The 27676-nt window shown below is 35.1% G+C and overlaps 3 protein-coding genes across 3 annotated transcripts; all 3 read left to right on the top strand.

The window, feature by feature from the left end:
• Nucleotides 1-1311: 1311 nt before the first annotated feature.
• LOC116208974 (flowering-promoting factor 1-like protein 3) lies at nt 1312-1640 on the top strand. Its single transcript, XM_031542549.1, has 2 exons — nt 1312-1447; nt 1513-1640. Exons 1-2 carry the CDS (start codon nt 1312-1314, stop codon nt 1638-1640), a joined length of 264 nt encoding a protein of 87 aa, XP_031398409.1.
• Nucleotides 1641-8027: 6387 nt separating this feature from the next.
• Nucleotides 8028-8684, top strand: LOC116208600 (flowering-promoting factor 1-like protein 3). The gene has a single exon (XM_031542129.1). It carries the CDS (start codon nt 8127-8129, stop codon nt 8460-8462), a length of 336 nt encoding a protein of 111 aa, XP_031397989.1. The 5' UTR covers nt 8028-8126; the 3' UTR covers nt 8463-8684.
• Nucleotides 8685-20792: 12108 nt separating this feature from the next.
• On the top strand, nt 20793-21625 carry LOC116206955 (flowering-promoting factor 1-like protein 3). The gene has a single exon (XM_031539795.1). It carries the CDS (start codon nt 20944-20946, stop codon nt 21274-21276), a length of 333 nt encoding a protein of 110 aa, XP_031395655.1. The 5' UTR covers nt 20793-20943; the 3' UTR covers nt 21277-21625.
• The last annotated feature ends 6051 nt before the right edge of the window (nt 21626-27676 follow it).

Genomic DNA, 27676 nt, shown 5'->3' with positions numbered 1-27676 from the left:
CATGTTACTAAAGACTTATTGGCCTAAAGTTATGAATGGAGGTCGGGATACGAATAATCTTCAGGATTAAAACCACTAAGGTTGAATTAACAGAAGACACCGACTTTGCGCGATCTATAACATCCTTCACAAAGGCAAATAAAGCCGGAGCCACTATATCCCAATTGTGTTGATAAAAGATTGCCTGAAAGGCTTCAGGTCCTGGAGATTTGAAAGCCCCCATACCGAAGATAGCCCTCTGGACCTCCTCAAACATAAGCGGGCTACACAACACCTCGATATCCCCATGTTGGATCACAGGGAAGCGGCGGAACAGGAATAGAGAGTTGCCCATTGATGTTGTACCATAAAGGGTGCTAAAATGGTTCGCCACTATTGACCGAAGCTGATCCTCCTCGGCCCAATTCCCACTCTCGTTTTGAAGAGTCTCGATCTGAATACGCTTCCGCTTAACAATAGTTCTAGTATGGAAGTACTTCGAATTACGATCCTCGCAATGCACCCTGCTACTTCAAGATTTTTGAAATCATAGAATTTCCTCTTGAGTCAAGGTCTCCTCAAGCTCTCTAGGTAACTCAATTTTAAGGCAAGATAGGAACCAATTCGGGCCCCTCTGAAGAGCTCGTTGAATACCTGATAACCTTGCCAATAAATTGCATTTCTGCTAATGATTACAACCAAAAACTTCCCGATTCCAGATCTGCACTCTAAGAAGAGAAACCCTCGAAAGGCCGGATCATGGGCTGATCAAAGCCCTATCAAAAGTCCAAAATAATTGAGTCCATCTCTTCCTTCAAATAGAAGGGATAAACCGAACAAGGTTGAACCTCGGTCTTATGTTTGGATATCAAACTCACTTTGCTCGATCCTTAATGAAAAATTTGGGAAAACATGATTGAGGAATTTCAACGAGGATTAGTTCCTTCAATCTAGTGTACTGAATGATAATTCATGATTTTATATTCGCTAATTTTATAAGGAGTAATTATTTGCAAAATAAATTATTAGTGCAATTAACTTAACATGCATGTCATTGAAAATTGGGCCTGAATGAACGCAGAGGCCAATGATCGATTCTGAGTAGGAATAAGTTCCTACTATGAAGGTACAACAAGAAGCATGCAGATTCGAGCTCTTCATATCATCCTCTATAAATATATACCTCTCGTAGACACTATCCCGATCATAACACTAGAATTCTTCATATAGCCTTGTTTCATATACACGCATTCCACCACTTTCTCCCCACAGAGAAACAAGAACAGCCTTCGTTTTATCAAGGAAGAATACCCAAATATAACAACAGCGAGTATGTCGGTTGCGTGGGTGTTCCAAAATGGTGAGGTTTGGCCGGGGAAGAACCTGGGGGCAGAGTCCAAAACAGGCCCGAGCAACTCGGGCCAGAAGAAGGTGCTGGTGTACTTGCCAACAGATAACCTCGTACGAGGTACTGGAAACTAAGCTCCAGCACAAGGGTGGGAGCGGTACTCTGATGTCCCGGAGCTCCTACAGTTTCAAGAGAGATCAAATATGATGTCGGCCTCATCGTCCTTCCTTGCGATTTCTCCCGCTTCAAGTCTACGCACATGTATGACATTGTTGTCAAGAACCGCAATGTCTTTGAGGTCCACAGCAAGTAAACCTATTGCCTTAACAAGGAACTCTTCGTCCTCGTGGACTCCACAGAATGACAGATAAAGTAGATTCTTAATAAAAGAAAATTATGTGTCAACCTATACGTATTATTATATATGAGGCATGTGATGTCAACTTTAGGGTTTGGACTAATTAATAAACTGTCATTAGTGTTTATCAGAGAACTCGACATTTCGCTTATAATTCGACAACATATACATTCACTTCATATCAAATTGCGATACGAGGAAAATTAACGAGTTACGCACTTTTTTTTTCCTTCTTTTTTCGGTTACAAGAGAGACTCATAGGTTTAGTACAATAAAATAAAAATCTCGATAACTATAATGGGACAATGGTAGTCTTATAATGAGTATCAAACCTAAAATCTCTTTTTATGAGTTACAAATGATTCGATCGGTCAAGAAACATGGCAATTGAATCCGTTCATATCTCTTTTCCCCCCTCCCCTCTTCCATTTCTGCAATCGAGCGCAAGTATGTTTCTAGTTATGATAGTACATGAATCTGGTTAGTGGTCTCACTTTTGCCTGGGATTAGAATGACCACGGCCATCCACTACGAGAGGAATAGACCTCCTTCATGTAAATTGGATCGCGCCCGACCTGACTGGTCCGGAAAAATGACCTGTGCTCAACCCACTCAGCTGTTGAAACTACTAGGGGTGTGTACCGGTACCGAATAAATCTGGAACTTGTTGGAATCTACCCATTAAAGTATGGTCTGGGTAGATCAACTAAAAATAAGGTAGGGTCTGGATAACAATTTAAGGAAATAGAGAAAACAAATTTCGATTCCGGTTCCACTGTACAGGGTACGCAAAACCTGAAACGAAATTGTACCCGAACCCTGTTCTTTTTTTTTTTTTTTTTTTTATGTTATATCAATTGGTATTTCATTTTGATAAATATAACAAAATTTAGAATTATAAAAAAAACCTTAAATCAAGTCCGATATCTAAACCTGTCCTTATAGGCGTCGGCCTCTGGCGCTTCTTTCTCTCCTCTTCCTCTTCACTTTCGGCCTTCTCCACTCATCAAGACTAGATTTATTGCGGATGTTTAGTCTTCTTTTTTTTTTAATTGTGGATACTGTGGATAAGATCTTATCAATTTTATATTTTAGTTATTGCATTTGAAGAGAAAAGAAATATATATACAAGTTTTTACAAGGTATCTATAATCTGTGGTATAATATAGGTTCCGGGTAGAGTCCGATTTCAGGTCTTAATAGGGTAGAGTCCAATTCCAAAATATCAGAACCCGTTACCTATAGGGTAGGGTCCGAATACCATGAAAAATATTGGGTACCTGGTCCTGCACACTCTTAAAAATTGCCCATGAATTTCTATAAAATTATAGACCTGTCATGTGCGAGTGCTTCGGTTCTGCCGAATCGGCATGAATAACTGAACTGATAATATAATTCAAGGCCACTTGACCGCTTAAAACTATTAAAAACTAAATCATAGATCATTCAAGTACAGTTTAGACAGTTCGAGTCAGCCGGCAGAATGAGTTTGGGCATATAAAAGGCGACTTTGCTAATCAAGCAAGTTCCACGAGCTGAGCTATGCAGGGCTTCTCGGACTGCCGAACATTTGTTCCCTCGCAACAAAATTTTGCCGCTGTCATCGGCTACATTTACTGCTGACATTGACTCTGCCATGGCTGTAATGAGTCGTCTATATAGTCTGCCGTGGCTGTAATTAAGCAAGTTTTCAGTCGTGAAAACTGAAAACTGAAATGTCCTCTATATAGTCTTTTTAATGAGCATGGGCATATAATAATCATAAGATGTAAAATGTTCCCTCGCGACAACATTTGTTGCTGACATCGACTCTGCCGTGGCTGTGGCTTTTATGTTTGAGTTTGATTAATTAAGCAGTAGATACTCAGAGATAGTCAAATATGATAGTTTTACGGCTCTCCATATATTACGAATAAAGATTTTAATTTATCAAGATTTGTTCATGTATATATTAACCTGCCAATACAAAAAAACTGAAGCAACAGAATTCTATCAATGCTTACTCTATGTCTATGTACAAGGATACATACATACACATATATATGTACGCGGAGATAGACAACGGATTTGACTACGGAGGGGAGAGATCCTGGAAGCCGTCCGCTCTCAGTCCCCCTCCGCTCCATCTCTGTATGTATGGATTCTAAATTCTCTCTTTTCTTAATTAAAAGAAAACATTCTGGCATTTTAATGAAGTAAATCGCGAATATCAATTAAAGAAAATGAAGAAATTTGATTTTTGACGAGGGAATTGATCTTGTATCATTTCAGATGATTAATTTATTTTTTTTCGATTGTAAGGGAGAGGCCTGTGAATTTAATATTAATTAATTAATTCTTAATTATAAGAGAAGTTCATGCACCTAAAAGATACGAAAGAAATTAAAGTAAAGTGACCCATAAATTAAACCTTCCATTTATCAAAGTTGAGAGCATAAAGACCCAATGCCCTACCACGTGGAATATGTCTCTCTACAGCTAATTAATTAATTTGCCTGTCCCCTAAATAATCAATTTTTATTAATCATCACTCCTCTCATCCGTTAATCACTAATTCTCGACTACTTTGGTTAAGATGTAATATTTCAATGGAGTACAAATGAAATATATATATATAAAACTTGGCAGTTTTCGGAGTGCACTAGGGAGAGTACGATTTCGATTTTCTATTCTCGCGATTGTGATTTGTTTTCATTTATTTTTATTATATTTTTAATAAATTGATTTTACTTGTAATATATTCTATTCGACTTTCGATAAATAAACAAACGAAAATAATAAGTGCGTTTACATTGCTATTTCAATTTTATTAGGCAAATAAATTTCTTCACGATAAAATAAATAATATTATAAAATAATACAATAACAAAATGTTACTTAATGATGAAATAAATAATAATATTATAAAATAATATATTAATATATACGTTTACTTAACGATGAAGTAAATAATATAATAATATGTATGTTTATTTTTATATGAGTTTTACAATAAATTAATCATCATGATTTTTGTTGTAAAATTAATTGGTAGCATACTCGATCAAGCTAGTGAATTTCTTGTATACTATAGATCCCATTTTACCCTTTCAGGGCAAGTGTTCGAATCTATTATGACATAACATTTTAGGTTTTTTGGGTTTTGGGTAGTATGGGTACTACGGATTCTATACTACCCATACTTTCATTTTTTTATATATATATTTCACTGGATAAAATAATAAACTTTAATTGATTTTGTAACATTTACTTATTTGAAAGTTAAGTAATGTATAAATTTCAAATTATTTTACACAAACGTGTTTTGTTTTTGTTGCTTATCAAGCACATATTGACTCTGATATTATTCAAAGAGAATGATTACCAGCTTCATTAATTGAGCTATTTCGTGCGATATTGGGGAGAGTGCTATCCGAATTTTGTATTCGCACTACTGTGATTCATTTTTATTTATTTATTAATATATTTTAATTATAATATATATTCCATTTGACTTTTGATGAATAAACAAACAAAATAAATAAATGCATTCACATTAGACTACAATTACATTTTTGTTCATTTTTTAAATTTATATTACTTATAATATATTGCATTCGCCTTTCTATGAATAAAGAAAGGAAGAAATAAATGCAGTCACATTGCTATTTCGTTTCATTATGCAAATCATAATTTTTCATTTTACAATATATAATTAATAATTTTTCCCTAAATTTTTATATAAAAATATATACATTACTTAACGAGAAAGTAAATAATAAAATATAAATAATAGAATAATATATGTGTTTACTTAATTGTGAAGTAAATAACAATATATATTATTATAAGCCTCCCTTGTAACCGAAAAAAATTAAGCAGAAAACCAATAATATATAAGGAATTCGAGTATCATCACCTATTTGTTCGACTTTTTCAGTTGAACATAAACCCAACTACTTGCTAGTCCACTAGAAAAGTATGGTTCAGAGTGGGTTAGTTGTTCGTGCGGTTCACAATAAATCAGATTTAGTGTTTAGTTGAGAGTAGTCAAATTACGTTTCATATTAGCTCGAGTGTGGAAGTGGAAGTCGGCCTGGAGGTTGTCAATACTGGCAAAGGCATTAAAGAGGCTTGCTTCATATTAGTTCCAGTGTAGAAGTGGAAGTTGGCCTGGTGGTTGTCAATACAGGCTAAAGCATTAAAAGGCTCGAATGGTACGATCCTCAATCACCCCAGAATAAAAGGGGTGATCTCGTCATTCTTGGTATGTGAAGATAAGTTATTAGGTGCTTCATTTTATTTTTCCATTCCAAGAGTGGGAGCGAAAAAGCCCACCTTGTAATCAATTATGCCATTTGCTTGAACGCGGAAGAGGAAGCTCATTCCGTGGTTATTATTAGTCTGAACACGGCAGTGAAAGCGTGGCTCTTACTCAATTGTTGAGGCCAAAAGTTCATGTTCACGTGACAAGTGTAGATGAAGTGTCAAAATCACAAGTTGCCACGTAATGAGGAGTACTAGGAGTTAGAAACGCACGTGAAAACTTAAGTAGAGAAGCATTAGTTTGCAAGGGACTTGGGTGCGTCATTTATATATATCAGCTCTCGATGCATGTTTTTATGAATTGGAGCCATCGACTTGTACTTTGTGCACATTACAAAGATGATAAAAAAATGTATCCATAATCGTTGGCTTGGAATGTCGTAAATAATTAAGTCCATCTTTTGATGATTCGGGTTCTATTGAAAGTTTAATATAAATTTAATTAAGAAGATGTCAAGTAAATATAAATTTGTTTTACCCAAAAAAAAATTTAATAGGTGAACTAATCTTATACACAATTAAATATCCATGACTTAATAGAGTTTATTTTCTTCTAGTGAAGAAAGAAAGATTATATGTAACACTGAATATATATATATATATATAATGGGAAATATATAACAATATATACATCTATATTATTATTATTATTATTATTATTATTATATATGCCCCTATATCTAGTTATATTATTATAAAGTCAGAAGGGAGTTTTCGTTATATTCCCAAAATGGCCGCGACATAATATTTAATTTATAAATCTCATTATATTTAGGATATATTTGTAAATTCAACAATATGACCATTCACTTCTCTTTTTTTCTCCCTTCCATCCCGCTCTCTCTCCTTCCTCCAGATCAGCAAGACTTTTTTTTTTTAATAAAAAAAGTCCGTGCAAGCTTCAGAACGTGGCCATCGTCTTAGCGAATTGGAAGTGGACTCTGCAGTGCTTCATAATCTCATCTAGAGTCGGGATCCAAGTGCACCTCATTTAGCTATGGTGGTTGATCCAATTGGGGAGCTGATAGCTAAAGATTGGAATATTGTACTGAACCACATTTTAGGGAAAGGAATACTTGCGTAAATTGACTGGTGAGAAGGGCACTCTAGATGCCCCTTGGACTTCATATCTTCCGGCATCCTTCCTTTGAACTGGGAGAGATGATTTTCGACAATATCGTTGAAAATCTCCATACCTCATTTCTTAAAATTTTCTTTTTCTTTGTATTGGGCTTGAGCTCCATATAACCATCGAAAAAAAAAATATTACAATATATATAATTTATTACAATACTTATTATATTTTATCACGAAAGAGTAACGCAAATTTAATTATGATAGGAGAAAATAAAATAAAAGGCATCTATGATAATTGATTAATGGGATTTAGTGAAATCAGTGCATAGCATGGGCATTAATCTTATATATATATAATTCCTTCAGCACATTTCGAAAAAAAATGGGGTCCTTTTACAACTTTGAAGTTCTTGTGAAAGAGAAAAGAAGAAATTCGATTACAAAGATCGTGTTCATATTCGGAGAATCCAATACTTAATTTTCTCAAACGCAGTTAAAGGCATCTGTCGGTATAATGGATTTGATTTTTTTTTTAATACCAGGGAGATCGATAGGTCTAATACAATGAAATAGAAATCTTAATATAACTAATAAATGGGAACGAGTAATTCCATAACGAGTAATGAATATGAACCTTCTTGGTCACCAGGCGAAGGCACGCGTCACTTCACTACATCTTCTTTGATAAAATTATGGGAGACATTGCTCTGTCAATTTCAGGAAACCGAGCATTAAATATTATTTTTCCTCCCGACAAGTGCACTTCCTGGAGCTTGTATTCTCCTCCTCACGAAGCTTGAATATGCTTATAACTCAACCAATAATTTGATGGTGATTTGAAAATTTAACATACATATTCCATCTATATATATTAAAATTCAATTATTTAATAGTCCAGATAGAGGGGGAGAGAGATCGCGAGCTCTTCGTCCTCTATAAATAAGTCCCAAAGAAACTATCCCGATCAATAAGCAACAGACAGTTCTTCATATAGCCCTATTTCATTCCCACATCCCATACTGCAGCACCTTCTCCCCACAAATATACAAGAACAGCGATATGTCAGGTGTGTGGGTGTTCAAGGGTGGTGTGGTCCGGCTGGTGGAGAATTCCAGGCCGGACTCCCTAACAGACTCGAACAACCAGTCGTACCGGAAGAAGGTGCTGGTGTACACGCCAACGAACGAGGTGATAACCTCATACGTTGTGCTAGAGCGTATCCTGTCAACACTTGGGTGGGAGCGGTATTATGATGACCCGGATCTCCTGCAGTTCCACAAGAGATCGACCGTCAACATCGTTTCCCTCCCCCGTGATTTCTCCAAGTTTAAGTCTATGCACATGTATGACATCGTCGTCAAGAACCGTAATATGTTCGAGGTCCGCGATATGTAATAGTGTTGCTTCATCAATGCCGTATCTGTCATGGCACATTAAATTAAGTAGCAATTCCCCATTATGGGTAAAAAATTATGTCTTAGCATATCATATATATGAGATGGACATGTGCCTCTGAAATATAGGGCTTGGAAAATATATTGACTGATGAATAAACCCTGTTATACAAGTTGCGGGGAATATGCTTGAAGATATGGTGATGGTCGGGTGAACCTTAAGTAACGTGTGTGTTTGGTTTCTAACTTACTAGTATGATACTTGGTTTTATGCACCGGCACTATCATTTTTATTTTTCATTAATGTTAATAATATTTAATTTATAAATTGATTAATAATTTTTTTTGAAATTTAATAAACTTAATAGTTTCGATTTAAAGAACTTAACAATAGAAATTATTGAGACAATAAAAGGAGAAGATAATTCGTTTACTTAGAAGAATTAAAAAGTCCAAAGAAGAAAATATCCAAGAGGTCATGAATTAAATTTAGAAAATTCTTTTTTCAAAAAAATGATAAGCAATTTTAAAAATCAAATAAAATAATTTAAAATCCATACATTACCTAATTATGAAATAAGTAAATGTGACAAAATTAGTTAAAGTTGATTATTTTGAATGGTAAATTTAGAGAAAAAGTGAACCTATATAGTAATATTATTTACTTCATAAATAAGTAAACATATATAATATAATATTATTTTATAATATTATTATTTACTTCATCATTAAGTAATATAAATATATATTATTACCTTATTTTATATAAAAATTTTAGAAGAGAATTTATAATTTTATATACTTATTTTGTATAATAAAACGAAAATAATAATGTGAACGCACTTATTACTTTCGTATTTTTATTCATCAAAAGTCGAATATAATATACTATAAGTAAAATAAATTTATTAAAATATAATAAAAATTTTACTCATTATATTATTTATAATATTATTATTTCCTTCATCATCAAGTAACGTATATATTATTGCATTATTTTATATAAAAAATTTAGAAGAAAATTTATAATTTTATATACTAAAAATAAAATAATTAATTTGCTTAATAAAACGAAAATAGTAATGTGAACGCACTTATTGCTTTTGTATGAATATAATATATTACAAATAAAATAAATTTATTAAAATATAATAAAAAATTAACTTATTATATTATTTCATAATATTATTAATTACTTCATCATCAAGTAATGTATATATTATTGTTTTATTTTATATAAAAATTTAGAAGAAAATTTATAATATTATATACTAAAAATAAAATATTTAATTTGCCGAAATAGTGTGAACACACTTAATACTTTCATTTTTTTATTTATCGAAAGTCAAATTGAATATATTATAATTATATTAAATTTATTAAAATATAATTAAAAAGTTTACTAAAATATAATAAAATTAAATGAAAAAAATTCACACTCGTTAGAATACGTTATTTGAATTGTACTCTCTCTGACATCGCATGAAATAACACAACTTTCATGTAGATATATAGATATCCTTGGACTGTGGCCGGTTTCGCTTATATTCAACAACATATATGTTCATATTAAATTTCATATATTGTTTTTTATGAGGTGTAGTAAAATGAAACACTCTTTGACGTAGAAAATTATTCAAGATCGATTCATGTCAATATGATCACATGTTGCCATTTATTTATCTTTTCATTTCCTTTTATTAGACCCACGAGTTCTTCCATAATCGATTAAATTTTACATATTAATCAAAAAAGGGTGTAGCTAGCGTAGTGGCGCATGCCCTCGCCTGATAATAAAGATGTTCCTGCTTTGATACATGGTGAGACCATCGGTACCAATTTATTAACTATTAATATTTTTATTTCATTGTATTAAACCAAAAAAATTTACATATTAGCAAAAGGAAAGAAAATAGATAAAGACTATACACGTGGTGAGCAGTTGTGCGGATACCACGAGAACTGTGATTGCACCGCGATCTAAAACCACCACACTGCACCACATCCGTCACGGATACCCTTTTTTCACTAACACCATTGCCATCCCTAGCGGTGACCTGTTGGCTGAGAATGTCTCCCACACAGCTTTTAGTTATTTATTGACTAACTGGCAAGAAGAAAATCTGGAAAACAAAATTTAAAAGATATGTCTAACTAATTAAAAAAATAAAAATATTTAAAATCTAATAACAATAAATCAAATCTCCATAACTCCCTCACAAAATAATATTTAAGAAAAGAAAATTGCACAAGCATTGGCTTAAGAAACCATACTGAGCCAAGAGAAATTGGTTCCAACGGTTTGGTACTTGTTCCCCTTAATTAATGTCTCGTGTCCGAGTATTGTGAATAAAAAAAAATTCATGTTGAGAAAGTTTTACCCATGACCTGACTCGAACTAGATTAGTCGGTACCCATTAGACTTTCGAATATCATTGTATGCACACAAAAAAATAATAATACTGAAATTGGTATGAAGCCTGCATTATATATGGGTTAGCAGCTCTCGGAATTGCAAGTTATAATTAGGGATCTTTGGACTTGCAATAAACGGGATGGTGTTGGGAACATCTTTAATGTAATCAGTTGTACCATGTAATCAAAGTAAATTATTACAATTTCTTATAAATTACTATAATTTCTTTTAATTAGTGAATTGCTTATTTTTTAGTAAACTACTAATAGAGGAAGTAAATTGCACAATTCCACATTTTAAAATAAACCATTCAATCACAAAAAAAAAAATCAAATTTTGAAATAAAGTGTGCAAATTAATTTGAAGAATTTTACTTTATTTTGAGTAAGATGCTCAAATTTTATTTATAATTTTAGTAATTTACTTGATGATATGGTGCAATCTATTTTATTAATTTCACCATATAAAATTCCCCGAAGGCTTTATAATACTTCTATGAGTGGTGAAGTCACTATTTTTTTCCCCGATGTGCTCAAGTCACTTTTTTTTAATGGATGAAAAAAGAGTGATTTCACCACCAACAAAAGTACAACCATCAAACTCTAATTAATTTCGTCTTACATGACACTAATTTAGTAGTTTTTTGTCACGAGAAGTCCCACATCTTAAAAAAGTCGAAATCAATATAGATTGATTTGAATAATTCGACACTTATTTTAATTAAATAAAAAATCGGGTTCAAGTCCTGCGAAATGAGAGCATCTATGCCGGCGATTTTTACCTCTTAATGGACCTATCCGGTTTGAATCGGATTAATCATGCTCCATTGAGGTTTTGAATACTAGGGTGTATACCTAAAAAAATGAAAGGTAGAAAAATACAAAAGAAGGGGCACATATAAGACCAATTAATGATATTGATATCTCCATCAACATTTGATTTCGAAATCTTTCCATCCGGTAGAAGGAAAATGCTGCCCTAATGACAAATATTATTATTATAGTAAACATTACATTACAGTAAACAATTAAACCTGGTATGTGGGAATGATAGGGAGAGTAGGGTTGTTTTTACTACTCACGAAGCCCCCCCTCTTTTTTTTTAACTTTTAAAATTTTTTGAAATTTATATTTAATCACACAAACATTTTTCGGTGTGCACTACTTCATATTCGGAAAACCCAACGAATCCGATTATATGTACAAGCGATGTCACCCTATTAGTGTCGTGGGAATGATAGGGAGAGTGGGGTTGTTTTTACTGCTCATGGAGCCCACTCCTCTCTTTCTTTTTTTTTTTTTTAAAAAAAAATCTTTTTAATTTTTTTTAAAATTTATATTTAATTACACAAACATTTTTCGATGTGCACTACTTCATATTCAAAAAACCCAACGAATCCGATTAATTTATGTGCAAGCGATGTCACTGATCTTTTCCTAACGTCCATTTTAAATTAGTGGACCTTAAGGACTATTATATCATGATCATGATTTTCTAATTTAAAATATTAAAAGTTTAAATTAAGGTTAGCTTAGAGAAAAATATTCACTTTTATATCATATGAAAATTAATTAGTACAATTTCTTGGAAAATCTTAATCATCTATTATTAATGAAGAGTTCCTAATTTTTACACATTAGTAATTAGTTTTATCATTAATTTCAGTTATGCGTTATATTAGCTATCATGCAAGCTACTATGATGAACCAAAAAATTGAAGAAGTTTTTTTCGCCCCGCTGCATCACGGGAGTGTCTAACCTAGTTCTTTTATATATATATATATATATATATATATATAATTTTAAATTAATTTAAGGAGATTTCTCCATTCGTTTAAGGAGAAGCCTCCACATAAGCCTCCAAATAGGTTCGATGGGTAAACCTTAGCTCATGATCGTTCGTCCCTTTGCATTCCTATGCATACATAGATTTATGAAAATAATTACTTAATTAAAAATAAAAAATTAAATGAAATATTTGATAATTTATTCTCTTTGATTTTCGAAAAATATAATTCGTAAACGTAATTTATAAAACACAAATTAAAAATATTTTAAATCATAATTGCATTGTGTTTCAAAAATATATTTCTCAAAAAATTTAGTGAAAAAATCAATTTGCAAAGGCCCAGGCATCGCGCAGGTAAGAGGACTAGTTAATAGTAAGTTATTAAAATTCATGTGGTCGGACATGTAGTTATGATAATACATGAGCGTGACTGGTGGTCTCACATATGCCTAAAATTAGAAAGACCACGGGCATGTCCCTTCGGGAGATATGCGGCATGCCGGTCCAGACATGGGCAAAAGAGGGCTCGGTGTGACATTCGGGTTGTAATGTAAATTGGCTCCGTGACTCGCACCCAGCGTGCCCGGTCCGGAAAATTGAATACCTATCTAAATAACCGAATATGCTGATAATTAAAATCGTACAGTGTCTGCTTTATTGGCTTTATGATCAATTAGGCTGGGCTGGACCTATGAGAACCAATACCCCATGATGATTGAGAAATTTCGATAAATAACTGCAGCGAATTATTAACCCATGTGAATATATGTATGGATACTGAATTCTCTCTTCATCTTAACTACCTGATTAAAAAAAACAAGCATATCTCTTGTCATTTCAAATGAAGTATAACGGAAAAAAAAAATTCGACTGTCCCTGAAATATCGCGAATATCAATTAAAGAAAACAAAGGAATTTGATATCTGATGAGGGATTTGATCTTGCATTAATATTCCAGATGTTTACAATACTTTATTCTTCAAACTAATTCAGCATAAACTAAAACTTTCATCCATTAAGTTGGGAGCATAAGGACCCAATTCCTACAGCGTGGAATATATAGCTCTAGCCGATTAATTAATTCGACTGTCCCCGAAATAATTCATTTTTATAAATCACCACGTTCACTCATCCCTTAATCACTTTCTGAAATTCTCCACTTTGGTTAAGAAATAATGTTTCAATGAAGTATCAATGATATATATATGACTGGGGAGAATATGCTCACGCATTTGTAAAAAGGTATTCCAGATGTCATCTAATCTATAATATAATAAGTATAATCTATAATGTATAACTAGGGCAAAATGTCCCTGCGATGCCGCATGACTGGAACTTTTTTTTATCAATAAGATGGTAATCGTAATTTATGCAATACTCAATATAAACAATAACATCAATATATAGTAATAGAATGAACTATTAATTTTTAGACTTCTTACAAGGTATATTAACTTGTATAGTTCACGTGATGTAAAAGTTAATATATTTTTACGCTTACTCCAAATTTTATATTTATAATAGTTACAAACTCATTTTTCTTATGTCATTTAATTGCTTTGATTACTGATATTTATTAGGATATTGAAAATATAGAAAATAATTTACCTTGTATCTTACTAAAAGAAAATCATCATGAAAGGTTATAACTCATTACATTGACAAAAAAGTGTTATAAAATTTATGTGAAATATAATATATTTAAAAAAAGCCTGAACGTCAATGAGAAAAAGGTAAAAAAAAATGTTTTGCAATTTTATTAATTTATTTAATTTATATTTAAATGAAACAATTTTTTTCGATGTGTACCCCAATAAGAATGATGCACTTTCACTCCTCTAGAATAATGATTTGACAAAATAAAAATTGGTCGCCAATTAAAAAGATATATGTTATTTTAAAGTCATTTCACGAACTTTTTCTTGTAAAGATTTAGAACCGCAAGGGAATAAATTGGAAATGTGTAACCAATGTAGCTTGGTTCAGGTGATTTTGACGCTTGTTACATTAATAACCAACGTGAACTCGAATCTTGTTTGTGGATAAAATTTATGAAAATGCAAATATTTTACAACTTATTGGCCAACTCAACTCCAACTAGATTAATCGGAACTCATTGGACTTTCAAATATCATGATACAAACTCAAAAGTTTTTACAGAAAATGTAAATAAACAAATAATTTTATTTATTGAGTCTAATTTGAGTATTATGTGTGGAAAAAATTCACGATTGAGGGAGTTTTACCACTTAGTATATTGACCTGACTCGTGTCGAACTTGATTTTTCATAATTGATTGGAACTTCTTTATGTAAGATATAAGATAAAAACTAGAAAGAAATAATAAAATGTAAATAAATAAATTAATAATAATTTAAAGGTAAAAAGATTAGAAAAGGAATGTTGTGGAGAGTTTGAAAAAGATCACTACTCTCCCTCTCATTGCTATGGACTAGTTTTTGTTAATAGAAAAATTACACAAATTTGAGCATTGAGGGAGTTTTACCGCTTAGTGGACAGTCCGGACTCGAGTCGAACTTGATTTGCCATAACTGATAGGACTTCTGGATATAAAATATAGAATAAAAACTTGAAAGAAATATAGAAAATGTAAATAAATAAATAACAATAATATTTTAATAATAAAAAGATTAGAAAAAGAATATTGTTGAGGGTTTGGAAAAGAATACTATTCTCTCTCTTATTGTTATGGACCGATTTTTATTATCAATAATAAAAAAATTAGAAAAAGAATATTGTTGAGAGTTTGGAAAAGATCACTACTCTCCCTCGCATTGCTATGGCCAGTTTTTATTGTTTATTATAACTATTATAATAAAAGTGTGAGATTTAATAAAATATTTTTTGGAACACATTTTGAATTCTGGATTAGCTACCTACTACTGATTCATTCATATATACATCATGAAGAGCGCAAACATTTTGCCCTTTCATTTCTAATAATTTCTGCTCCGGGTTGGTTGTTCTTTTTTTTTTTTTGGTTAAAATAAGAGCTAGTTCACAAATTCCAATACAAAACCAAACGTTTATGAGTTATTGCAAATGGTAAGGAACATTATGGAACGTCATTATAAGGTATCCCTCAAAAACAGTAAGAGCATCACAACCTAAACTAAAGTCAAGTTGACAAAAGTCAAGCACCTGGTAATTCAATGTTCTAGGGACCCAACTGCAACAACACTCAGACAAAAGAGAATATAAAATAAAAATGTCTGAAATGAAATTCTTAATTTCCCAATGAGCATTTCGGGGATGAGCAAAAGCTTCTACTACTAATGAAGCATTAGTTTCAACGCAAATTTTCGACCATCCTGCATTATGGGCTAAGGAAAGGGCAAGAAGGACCACAACAGTTTCCACTTGTAACGGTGATGTCATTTTGATGGGTGCACATCAAGACCAGATGATGATCTGATTGTGGAGATGAGCTCCCCTTGATATGTATGCTTTGTCTCCTCTCCAAGCTGCATCATATCTGATTTTCTAATATTTAGGTCTCAAGTTCTGCGCAGCGATTCTCAGGGGCTGTAAAGGTCGATCATGGAGAGGGTCCAGCATATTGGGATAGTTCTCTGATATGTCAGGACATTGGAGATGGCTGCAGGCTTTTGGCTGGGAGTTGTTGAGCTGTTGGAAGGTTGTGGCTGCTGATGGTCTCAATGGCTGTCGATAGGAAAGTTTGTTTGCGGGAATCGGGACCAAACTCAACCAAATGCTGCACCGCATCGGGAAAAAGTTTATGATTGGAAGTGTTTTATTTTTTAATGGGTTGGTCGAATTTGAACCGTATTAATCAAGACCTATAAGACATGTACATCGAAAAAAATTCAAAAAAAAACTAATAAAAGACTCCAAGATTTAACTATGGATTAAAAAAAGGAAAAGAAAAGGAAATAAAAAGGGCAAAGATCTCAGGAAATTAAAGCTGACTCGTCGAGTCGGGAACCTCGGGAGGATGTGATGGGAATCATCGATCCAATATTGCATTTGCGTAATTGTATGCATGGCATCAGAATGGGATGATGGACACACCCATTCAAAACTGAAAGTTCTTAACAATTTTGTTGAGATATGTTATCCCACATGAAAAAATTGAGAAAGAAACCACAAGCTTATATGAGATTTAGGTCCAACAACCTATAAGTTTAAGCTTTTAGGTTGTAGATGGGTTCAAGTCTGTGTAGGCCCAAGTTGAAATTTTACAAATTTATTACAGTCGGCATTTGATCGTTGACGTGTGATTAGAAGAAATTCGAGCTGTTCGGACCATATTTTCAATGTGTTGTTGAAACAATAATTTGATACGAGAGAACTGGAAAGGGAAAATGGGAGCCTACTGGGAATTGGGATGGGCGAATTTGCTGGGGGATTTTGATCAATTCAGGCTGAATCAAATGAGAGGACGATTATTTCCACCGAAAAAAAAAAGGAGAGGACCATTATGCATTTTCCTCATTTATTTGGATAAAGAATATCTTCTGTAATTGCAATTGGATATATGTGTATATCCACACGGGCCGAAATAATTAGTTGTCTAAGAAAAAGAAAGTGAAAATTTTATCTTTGTACATGAAATTTTTGCTTTTTTAGGGAAAAAATATTAAGAGATATTACTTTTGTAATTTTAAAACTGAATTATTTAAAATTATTTTTCTCTCAACAAGTACACATCTTAGAACTTCACTTGAACTTGTGCTCTCTTTTCTACTCAATAAAAAATTTTACTGATCACATGAAATTAAATTGCTATAAGTTATTGTCATGAATTTATCCTATTTCAACTTGGCTCTGCTCATCAAATAATTTGAATGAAAGCTAAGAAATAATAATTGATATAAGTCAAGCAGTTAGGCATACTCACGCATGGGGATATTGTCCTATTCTCTCTTTTTCTTTGGGTTAATATTATCCTATTTCATTTTGTGACACGTACAAACTTGAGAAGAATCTCTTTCAAACTTTGGGCCCCACAATCAAACGAGATAAAACCTCCTCCACACTCACCTAATTTAATTAGTCTAACCTCTTTCGGCATGGCGAAACTCTTCTGTAAAAAGGTTAAATTGATTTGATTGATTCGATATTTTTTCATAATAAATAAGAATAAAATTTTAGATTCGAATTTTGTAAATGAATTAATTCAATATTATAAGAGCTTAATTTCTTCATGATCAAGATTCGAATTTGAATTAATCAATACAAAATAAATTTTTAGATACTAGGTGGTGTATTTCATAAGTGAAGTCCCTCACAAAATTTGGAGAAGCACAATGCGCCTTTTCCTATATATGCATGCCTTCGAAAATCTCTACTCTCCCCTAATTATATAATAAACATATTAATATTCAACAGAACACATATACACACTGACACTCGTGTCTCTCTCTCTCTATATATATACATACTAATTTTGTATGCTTAATTTTCTATTTATAGCCGACCATTAGTCATTTTAATGATCGGGATTCTCTGAAGACATGGTGCATGACCTAGTCCATAACAACAAGAGGGTGATTTACATGATACGTAAGTTTGAGGTTGTCGATTTAAGTGTTCTTGGGAGGACGTGTATAGGACACGTGTCATTCGGATGTGGAGTTTTACACAGTCACTTGACTCTATATTACTCACTGAATATTTTTTCCAAAATTTTCATGAACACTTAGTACATAGGACCCACGTCAATGGTCCGTTTGGTTCTATTTAGAGAGGAATATATTAAATTTTCATTGGTTTATACGGACCTTGACACATATCCACTTAAAAACTCAAACTGATAAGTGGTGGTATACAAGCCTCATATAAATCCATGGTTATTTTTTCATTTTTTTCAATATGAGATTATAATTCCCAACACTCACCTTCACGTGCAACATGTGGTCTGTTTCTGCCAACACATTGTCACGTGCCCTTAAAAATTCACCCTCAACAATTGACTTTGAGACGGGCTCATCTTCCTTGCTCAAGCGAGGGAGATACTAACACGAGGCCCATTCTTGGCTGTACTCGGACATATTGGGTTTGACTTGGTGTGGTGCGTACACGCGCGTGGACATGCATACACGTAACTTGGGCTCTGATACCATATTAAATTTCCATTGGTTTATACGGACCTGGACACATATCCACTTAAAAGCTCAAGCTGATAAGTAATGGTATACAAGCCTTATATAAATTTATGATTGTTTTATTCATTTTTTTCAATGTAAGATTATAATTCCCAACATTCGCCCTCATGTACAACGTGTAGTCTCTTTATGCCTATACGTTGTCAGGTGCCTTTAAAGATCCGCTCTCAACAATTGAGCGCGAGCCGGGCTCATCTTCCGTGCTCAAGCGAGGGGGACACTAACATAAGGCCCACTCTTGGCTACACTCAGGCATATTGGGCTTGGAGTGGTGTAGGTGCGTACACGCGTGTGGGCACGCATACGCGTAACTGAGGCTTTAATACCATATTAAATTTTCATTGGTTTATACGGACCTGGACACATATCCACTTAAAAGCTCAAGCTGATAAGTGGTGGTATATAAGTCTCATATAAATCCATGGTTGTTCTTTCATTTTTTTCAATGTGAGATTATAATTCTCAACATGATACCATCTTTCTTTTTCTTTTTTTGGGTGTAATTCCTGCTATTTAGAAGCCCAATTGGACCATGACTAATCTAGTTGAGTCGGGTCAGTCCACTAATAGGTAAAACTTTCCCAAAGTGAATTTTTGCATTCATAAGGACTCGAACCCAAGATTTTGCTTAAGCGAAATAAGCGCTGAACCGCTTAAACCAACCCACGTTTATCTTCTTGATGACTTGACATGATTAACTTTCAATAAACCCCGGATTCAGTCAAAGGTGAAATTTGCAACATTCAAAGCCACCGATGTGAACACGTTTTTAATTTCATCATCTTCGTAATATGCACGAAGTACAAGTCGATGGATGGCTACGTTTCATAACAATGCCCGCCAAATCTCTCTCTTCTTTTTTATTACAAAGGAGGCTCATAAATCTAATAAAATGAAATAACAATCATAAATATCAAATTAAAGGATACGAGTAATTTCACTTGAGTATGGAGCTTGAGACCACTTAATTACGAGATAAAAGTGTATCACTGCGCTAAAATTTTTTTTTTTTAATGAAATCTCTTTTGCTATAGCATCCGAAGCTTCCGACTTTGTCCCAATGAAGAAAGATTCCCATTGGCCATTCCAAATTCGACGAATTTCGATAAGATAATAAAACATATAAAAGAATTGGTAAAGGCTAAAAAAGAGAAAAACAGAAAAGGAAAATAATATTTTAAGAAAAGGGATCCGCAAAGGCGCGCACACAACACCCGAAACCACCCCCCCTCTCTCTCTTTCTTCTCTATCTCTATATGTCTCCATAACCGGAGATATCTGCTCATTCTTCTCGACACCAATCTTTCCGTATCAATGGTCGATTACTATGACAGGTTCTCGGTTAGACAGATTAATAGCATTAGATAACCATAAGTCTAACATTACAATTCAAATTGTCCACACCCAAAGAAAAGAAAAGGTACATATTAAGCGATGTATTTGCTATCAAGAAACATGTGAGGCCACTAATGTGAGTTGATTTCAAGTGGTTCGGCGTTTTTTTTCCTTAAATAAGATCTCCCGTTTGAGTTTCGTGAATGAAAAAAATCCATTATGAGAAAGTTCGAGCTGGATTAATCGGGAACATTGGACTTTTAAATATTAGGGTACCCAATGAGGGAAAAAAAAAACAACTGAGGCCTCATAAACTTTCAAGTTGTCAAAAAAAAGAAGCATGGGATTGCAATGATAGGTCCCATGTGTCATTTATATATGTTCTGGGAGCACTTCATAATTTACTCATTCAGTTTAATTCATCACATTTTTTTTTATGATACAAGAGAGATCCATGAATATTTCGTAAAGCAATGGAGAATGAAGGCTAGAATCGAGCATATATGTCTCAGTTCAGATAATAGTGTGTGCCACTGGATTGTACCTTTTATATGCTGATGCATTCATCATGGTTTGAATAGTTAACATATTAAAAATCAATAGTGTAGAGAGAGAGAGCTCTTCCTCTATAAATACCTCTCCCATAAACTATCTCAATCATAACACCAAATTCTTCACAGTTCTTCATACAAAGCCTATTTCATTCACACATTCCACCATTTCTTCCCCACAATAGCATAACCTTAGTTTGATCAAGGGGGAATACCCGAAGTATATATAAGACAACAGCGATATGTCCGGTGTGTGGGTGTTCAAGAACGGCGTGGTTCGGCTGGTGGAGAACGTAGGGGGAGAATCCATCACAGGCTCGAACAACCAGGGTCAGAAGAAGCTGCTGGTGTACACGCCAACAAACGAGGTGATAACCTCATACGAGGCGCTAGAGAGTAAGCTAGTAGCACTCGGGTGGGAGCGGTACTACAATGACCCGGATCTCCTACAGTTCCACAAGAGATCAACCGTCCACCTCATCTCCCTCCCCCGTGATTTCTCCCGCTTCAAGTCTATGCACATGTATGACATCGTCGTCAAGAACCGCAACATCTTCGAGGTCCGAAACACGTAAACAAACATAATGCTTTGACGAGGCCCTCTTTGTCATGGTGGAGACACTGACGGCACACGAATAAGTAATACCCCGTGTTTATGAAAACCATATATATATATATATATATTATGTGTGTGTAAGCTTATATGTATTCATATATAATGAGCGTGTGATGTGAAAATTTAATTAGGGGTTAGGGAAGTGACTGATGATCATGATGAATAAATTGTTATTCGTGTTCTGGGGGTTTCGCTGACCATTAAAATGGTGATCTATGTATGCGTGTTTTCTTGTGGCTTGTGATCTGTATATTATTCTCTACATAATTGGTTGTGCTTATTATTGACGAACATACCGTGAGGTATCTCTTTTGGCGATTTCTAATGAGACATATTCTTCTTATTAATTACTGGCCGGTTAACAATTTCTTTATGGCTTGTTTGCTTATAATTCGAAAACATATATGTGTGCTAGTCGCTCCATATTTGATTGCCATACAAGGAAAATTAATCAGTTAAGAATAGATCAGATGACTATATGTTTTCTGGAGAAATCTAATAAATACCTCGATTTCTTGATTAACACCAACCTTAACAAAAGAAGTTTCACATAACAAGAAGTCACAGTAACACTTTAGTATTTCAGTTTGAATATTTAGTACTTACTATTCATGATTAGTATAAGTGTTTATTACTTTTACTTTTAGTTTAAGTATTTAGTATTTTAGTTTAAGTGTTTAGCATTTTGTAACAATCATCACGAATAGCAGAAATACTAAAAACTTGTACTAAAACGCTAAATAATTGAATTGACGTATGAAATATTATATCAACAAAACTCCCTGTTATGTTAAAATTTTCCACAAAAAGCAAGGATGAAGCGAATGATAGAGGGTGAAGTTCGGGGCAGATACAACTTAGGGCTGCTATACATATATACATGATTCCTTGAGTAGAGAAATGAAGGGAATCGCGCCCTATATTTCAATTAACAATTTTTCATGAGTGACAACCGTTAAATCTAACCTAATGTGATTAGCTCCTAATTATTTTTTTCGGTGAACTGGTTAGCTCCTAGATATATATGGACATATACGTACCAGAGATTTTCTTTTTTTCTTTTTTTTCTTTTTTTTTTTTGCTAACCCGGGGTGTCCGGGCTTCGCCCGACTAATCCCCAAGGCTCCGTGAACCCCCGCCGGCGTACGGAGAGGGTAATTACGCCAAAGGCGCTCCAGTGGCCCCAAGGGGATTCAAACCCGAATCTCGATGCAAACTTGAGTGCACATAACCACTATACAAAACCCCTTGAGATTCGTACCAGAGATTATCGAGTGCTTAATTAAACGTCCTACTAAGCAAATGGGGCAGCAACATGGTATCCGGGGACCTCATGGTCCCCTGAAAATTTAACTGAAATTCTCAGGCACCCAAAATCAAGACTTGTATATTTACGTTTTTTTCTTATCTAATAATTATTGCACAACTTACTAAATTAAATCGTTCGAATATACTTGAATCAAGAGCAGTCCGTATTTGTCGAAATGGAGAAATATACTGATATACATAAAATATCTATATATGTGTATGTATAGCTTCTGCAGCATCTTATGCTTTGTGGATCTGTAAGTGTGAGTAACAACCAGAAGAGAAGGATAACATTCAAGGGGGGAATTCGGATAAGATGTATTGTCGTGTCTTGAGAATTAGCAAAAGCCTCGTGTGTTTACACGTTTTTGCTGCATTTTCCCCTTAATTCTTCTTGTGCACTACCCAATATCCGAAAACACAATGCATTCCAACAAATTCAGATTCAAAGCGGGTCATTTCATTAAAAAATAAAACATTTTCATTCAAATTCTGAGAATTAAGAGAATATCGATCCACTTGAATTAATTTTCGTTCGTATATTCCCCTAGTTTTGATGGGTTGTGTAAGGGGGCAAGGTTCCGGTCTTCGAGGGAGTGAAAGTAGGAGGAGAACTTATCTCGACATAGAAAGGTTCACTGAATGAGCAAATCTTTCCTTAAAACTGAAAACGACAATCAATACGAAGTCGACTTTAATAAGGTTGACGCAATCGCTATACCATAAACAGCTAGACTGTCAAGCACATCATGTGACAGTACTCAATAATTGAGTGACTAGGATATCTTTTCCCGTTTCCTTTTCCATTTTTTTTTCCATTTGGGATTAGTTAAACTTAATTTTAGAAGTTATGTGCACATTACAAGAAATTTTACAGTGGAATCAGTCAAAGCAGTGATATAATAAAGGCAAATTCTACAGGACAATCAAGTGTTTTGAAGTGATTACACCTGAAATCTTTTCTTACATTACGAACGAGAATAATTCCATTTAGACCTAGAATTTAGGGGTAACATGGAAGAGAACTAAAAAGTGGTGGTGAAAGCTAGGTAGCATGTAATGTTGCCCAGACGATTCGATTCGGAATCCTTCAGTCTTGCAAAAGATTCTAGAGGATTTTTTTCAATGGAAATGCTGAGTTTCGATGTGGCATATACGGGGAGCTAGGGCAATGCTTGTGTAAATTGGCTTGTAAATTAAGCTCTCTTTCACTTAGGATCCATGTGAATCATCATATGGGGCAACGGACTCGTTATTTTTGTACTGCGCAGATATGTATAGTTCTTTAAAATTTAAAAGATCCAAGGGGCTCACTAGGATGGATGTAGATGGAGAGTTCATGAAAACCTCGTAGGATTGTAATTCTATCTTTTTAATATAAATAGGTTTATGGACCTAGTAAAAATAATTAAATTAAATAAAAGAATACAAAAAATCTCATTGACGTGCATTGTAATTGAACTAAAAAATAAAACCTCTTAATTAGTTCTTTGGTGACTAATGTGAGTTGATTTAAGTAACTCACTGCTTGCTCCTTGAGATAAATTCGCGGGTACGAATCACATGAAAGGAGAAAACACACGCTATGAGAGTTTTACTCTTAATCGATTGACTCAGTTCAATTCTGATGAATTAGTTGGGTCCACTGAGTTTCCAACAATAGGCTATGCACACTGAAAAGTTAGCTCTTTAGTAATTAAGGGTGTGTACTAGCCCATCAACCTCACTTCTCGAAGGAATTTCTTCTATTTCCACAAGGGAAAGTATAATTTTTTTTAAAGAAAGTTGTTTCTAATATATATAGAAGAAGCCAAGTTATGTGATGAAGTCGGGATCGAAGCTTCAGGACTTGATGGTCTTCACGATCCGAGTTACACGAACAATCTCTCCACGCTAAACCTGCACAATGGGAGATCGAGGGTGTTCTTCGATTTTCCCCTCCGATGCTTAAGTCAGGCTCAATCTAGGGTTTGTGAGTGAGCAATTAATTATAAATAACATACCTGACCATGATTATATAGGAGGAGGATCTTTAAGGAATTTTCCAAGATACATGGAATCAAATATATTGTAGAGATATACCAGATTTACCTCAACTTGATAAAGGAAAATGGGCTATAACCTTTAATTAGGGCAAATCGCCCATAGATGGGCCCAATTGAGTATTGGACTTAAGGATTGTGGATTTAGCATCTGGGCTTGGATCCGGGTCGCTGGGTTCGGAGCCCATCATTTGCCTATTGTTTGGTTCCAGAATTATTCTGGGAGCAAACACTTAGTCGACACGTGTCCTCCACTGAATAGATGCCAGGCAACCACACGGATTTAGGTAGGGTATAGCGATATGGCAGGCCCACCGATAAACCCGATGGGAAGTACAAGGTTCTTGTCCCTTCTCCATCAGATGCTTGCATTGAATGGCACATGTCCAGTGACGTTAGCAATTTCTTTATCTTCCTTGCCTGCCTTATCTTCATGGGGACTAAGGCTTAATTATTATCCCTAGTTTACTCTCCTCTTTTAGTTTCCTATCTTGTTCTTTAAATTGCTTTGCCCTTCTTGTCCTTCCCAAATCATTTATGCAGATCCAAGCATTTCTCTCTTTAGCATCGATCCCTTTTGCAGCTCCACCTTCCTACATTCAAGCATCTAGTCGCTGGCACAATGATTAAAAGGTCCTCATCACATGCCAAAGGTAAGGGCGTCTCTTCATCCCATGCCCCTACTGCGAAAATCTGACTTGGAGTGAGTAAGGGTAGTTGCACTCGTTTAACTAGTCCCTTTTACTTTTGACATAGAGTGACTTGCTTAGCAAAGGCTAAGCGACTGAGATCCTTAGCAAAGGCTAAGCGACTTCAATTAGAAAGGCTTGTGAAGGAAAGTTGACTTGCTTAGCAAAGGCTAAGCGACTGAGGTCCTTAGTGAAGGCTAAGAGCACATTCTTGGTAACAACGACTTCTGCTTGTTGTAGGGTCTTTGTTAGTGTTGCCCCCGGATGCATGGGGATGAGACCCGGCACAGAAAGACAAAACCAATCGATAGTAAATGGAAAAACTATTCTATTAAATGCAAGAAATATGAGTTTGCGTAGCCTATTTGGCTCACTTAAATCACAAATCAAATGCCAATAGTCGAACCCATGTGCTATAAGGGAACCCTAAATTTTGAATGCAAACTTGACGTCGAGCGATTCTTCATCTATGAGACCTAGAGCGAGCTCTATGCTTGCGGCTTCATTTTGGAGAGGATGGCTTGAGTTCCTAAGCAGGGCTCCTCAAGCGTTTTTGCCTCGGTGGGCTAGGTGACTGCTTTAAAGAATTTCCTTGGACGAAGTTTTTAGATGTCTAGCTTGAATTAACCTCTTAATGTCTACTTTGAGGATGTTGCAATCTTCTGTATGGTGTCCTAGTGCTCGATGATGGGTTCTTTCCCCAGGTTACCCCATTTATTTTTAACCACCAGGTATCGAGCCAAACCCAATCTTTTGACTTCATTGAGCTCCACCGCTATGGGGATGTTGAGCAGAGTGTATTTCTCGAACCCCTCTGTAGGTCCTTTTTGCTTTTTTTGTTGCTCTTCCCCCTTTGAAGGGTGCTTGTGTTTATCATTAGGCTTCTCCTTAACCTCATTGAGCCTAGCGAGAGACTCCTCTACTTGCATGTATTTTCTGAGCGACTGTAGTCATTTATGTGAAGTCTTTAGGGGCAGATGTTAGCAGGGCCTTAATCAAGTCTTTGTTACGGAGACCATATGGAAAGCAGACATCATCTTGACTTGCGTCAACCCCTCTATCTTAGTCGTTTCCCCGAGAAAGCGATTGTACCAGTCACGAAGGGTTTCCTTTTCCTCTTGCTCAATGTTGAATATCTCCAGCTTACTCTTCCTCATTTTCCTTGTCCTAGCGAATCTCTTGAGAAAAAGTTCCTTCAGTTGCTTGAAATTCCGTATGCTTCCGGGAGCGAGTGAGTGAAACCAGATGCTTGCAATCCCTTTCAGTGTTGCAGGAAAGAGCAAGCACTTGATCTCTTCAATTGCATTGTTTCCTAGGAGTGAGGTGGTGTGATTCCTCACATGCTCCACAGTATTGGCTTTGCCGTCAAATTAAGTGACGTTGGGGACATTAAACTTCCTGAGAATAGTTGCCTCACTTACCTCAGGAGTGAAATGAGAGTCGCTATTCTCGTCCAACACCAACAATCCTCTTTGCTTTCTCTTGACTGCCTGAAGAGAGTGCGCCACCTATTCTTGTGCCATTCTCTCCACATCTTCAGCAGTAAAGAGGGTCGTTGCAGTTGCTCTAGTAGCTTCTCGGTTGCCAATTGCTCTAGTCGATTCTCAGTTGCTGGTCGCTCCAGTCGCTTTAGTCGCTTGACGCGGCAAGTTCTCCCTATCTAAATCTTCTTCATCTTCAGAGCTAGGATCAGAATCACCAAGATGAGGGATCAAGAAAGTCATGGAGCGTCTTTCAGCAGCTTGAGAGGCCGGATCTCGGCCCTCCTGATGTGGTGGCCTCGAGGGGCGACCACTAGTATTTCGTGGATCAGACCCCACATCTCTTTGGCGCAACTGCGTTTAAGGATGACCCTTTGCTTGTGGCTGAGGTGGACGTGGGCCCCCTATAGTGGTTGGCTTTTCGTGGCTGCGGTGCTTCAAGCTATTCGGTCCGCCTCCCTGGCGATGATCCCTAAAACCATATTATGGACTTCTTTTAGCAAGGACGCCAGGTATGCCCAGTCAAGGTCGATTTCCTCCATCGGGTTAACAGTTGGAGTGGGGTCAACCCGAGGGGGCGGAGCATCTGTAGGGGTTGATTCAGATCTCCTTGCCCTTCGCGAGTCCCCAAAGTGCTGGGATCATTGGCCCTCCGCGTCCTACGGGTTCCACAAGTGGCGAGGTTGTTAGGCCCCCAAATTGCCAGAGCTTTGCTTATCCTTGTTTCCACCATGACCTTTTGTCTCCTTTCTCACAGAAGGTGCCAAATGATGAAGTCATGATCCGAGCTTCAGGTCTTGATGGTCTTCACAATCCGAGCTACATGAACAATCTCTCCA

The sequence above is a fragment of the Punica granatum genome, chromosome 5 (assembly GCF_007655135.1).
Source record: "Punica granatum isolate Tunisia-2019 chromosome 5, ASM765513v2, whole genome shotgun sequence".
Lineage (NCBI taxonomy): Eukaryota > Viridiplantae > Streptophyta > Magnoliopsida > Myrtales > Lythraceae > Punica > Punica granatum.
This window is presented reverse-complemented; position numbering and strand designations above follow the sequence as displayed.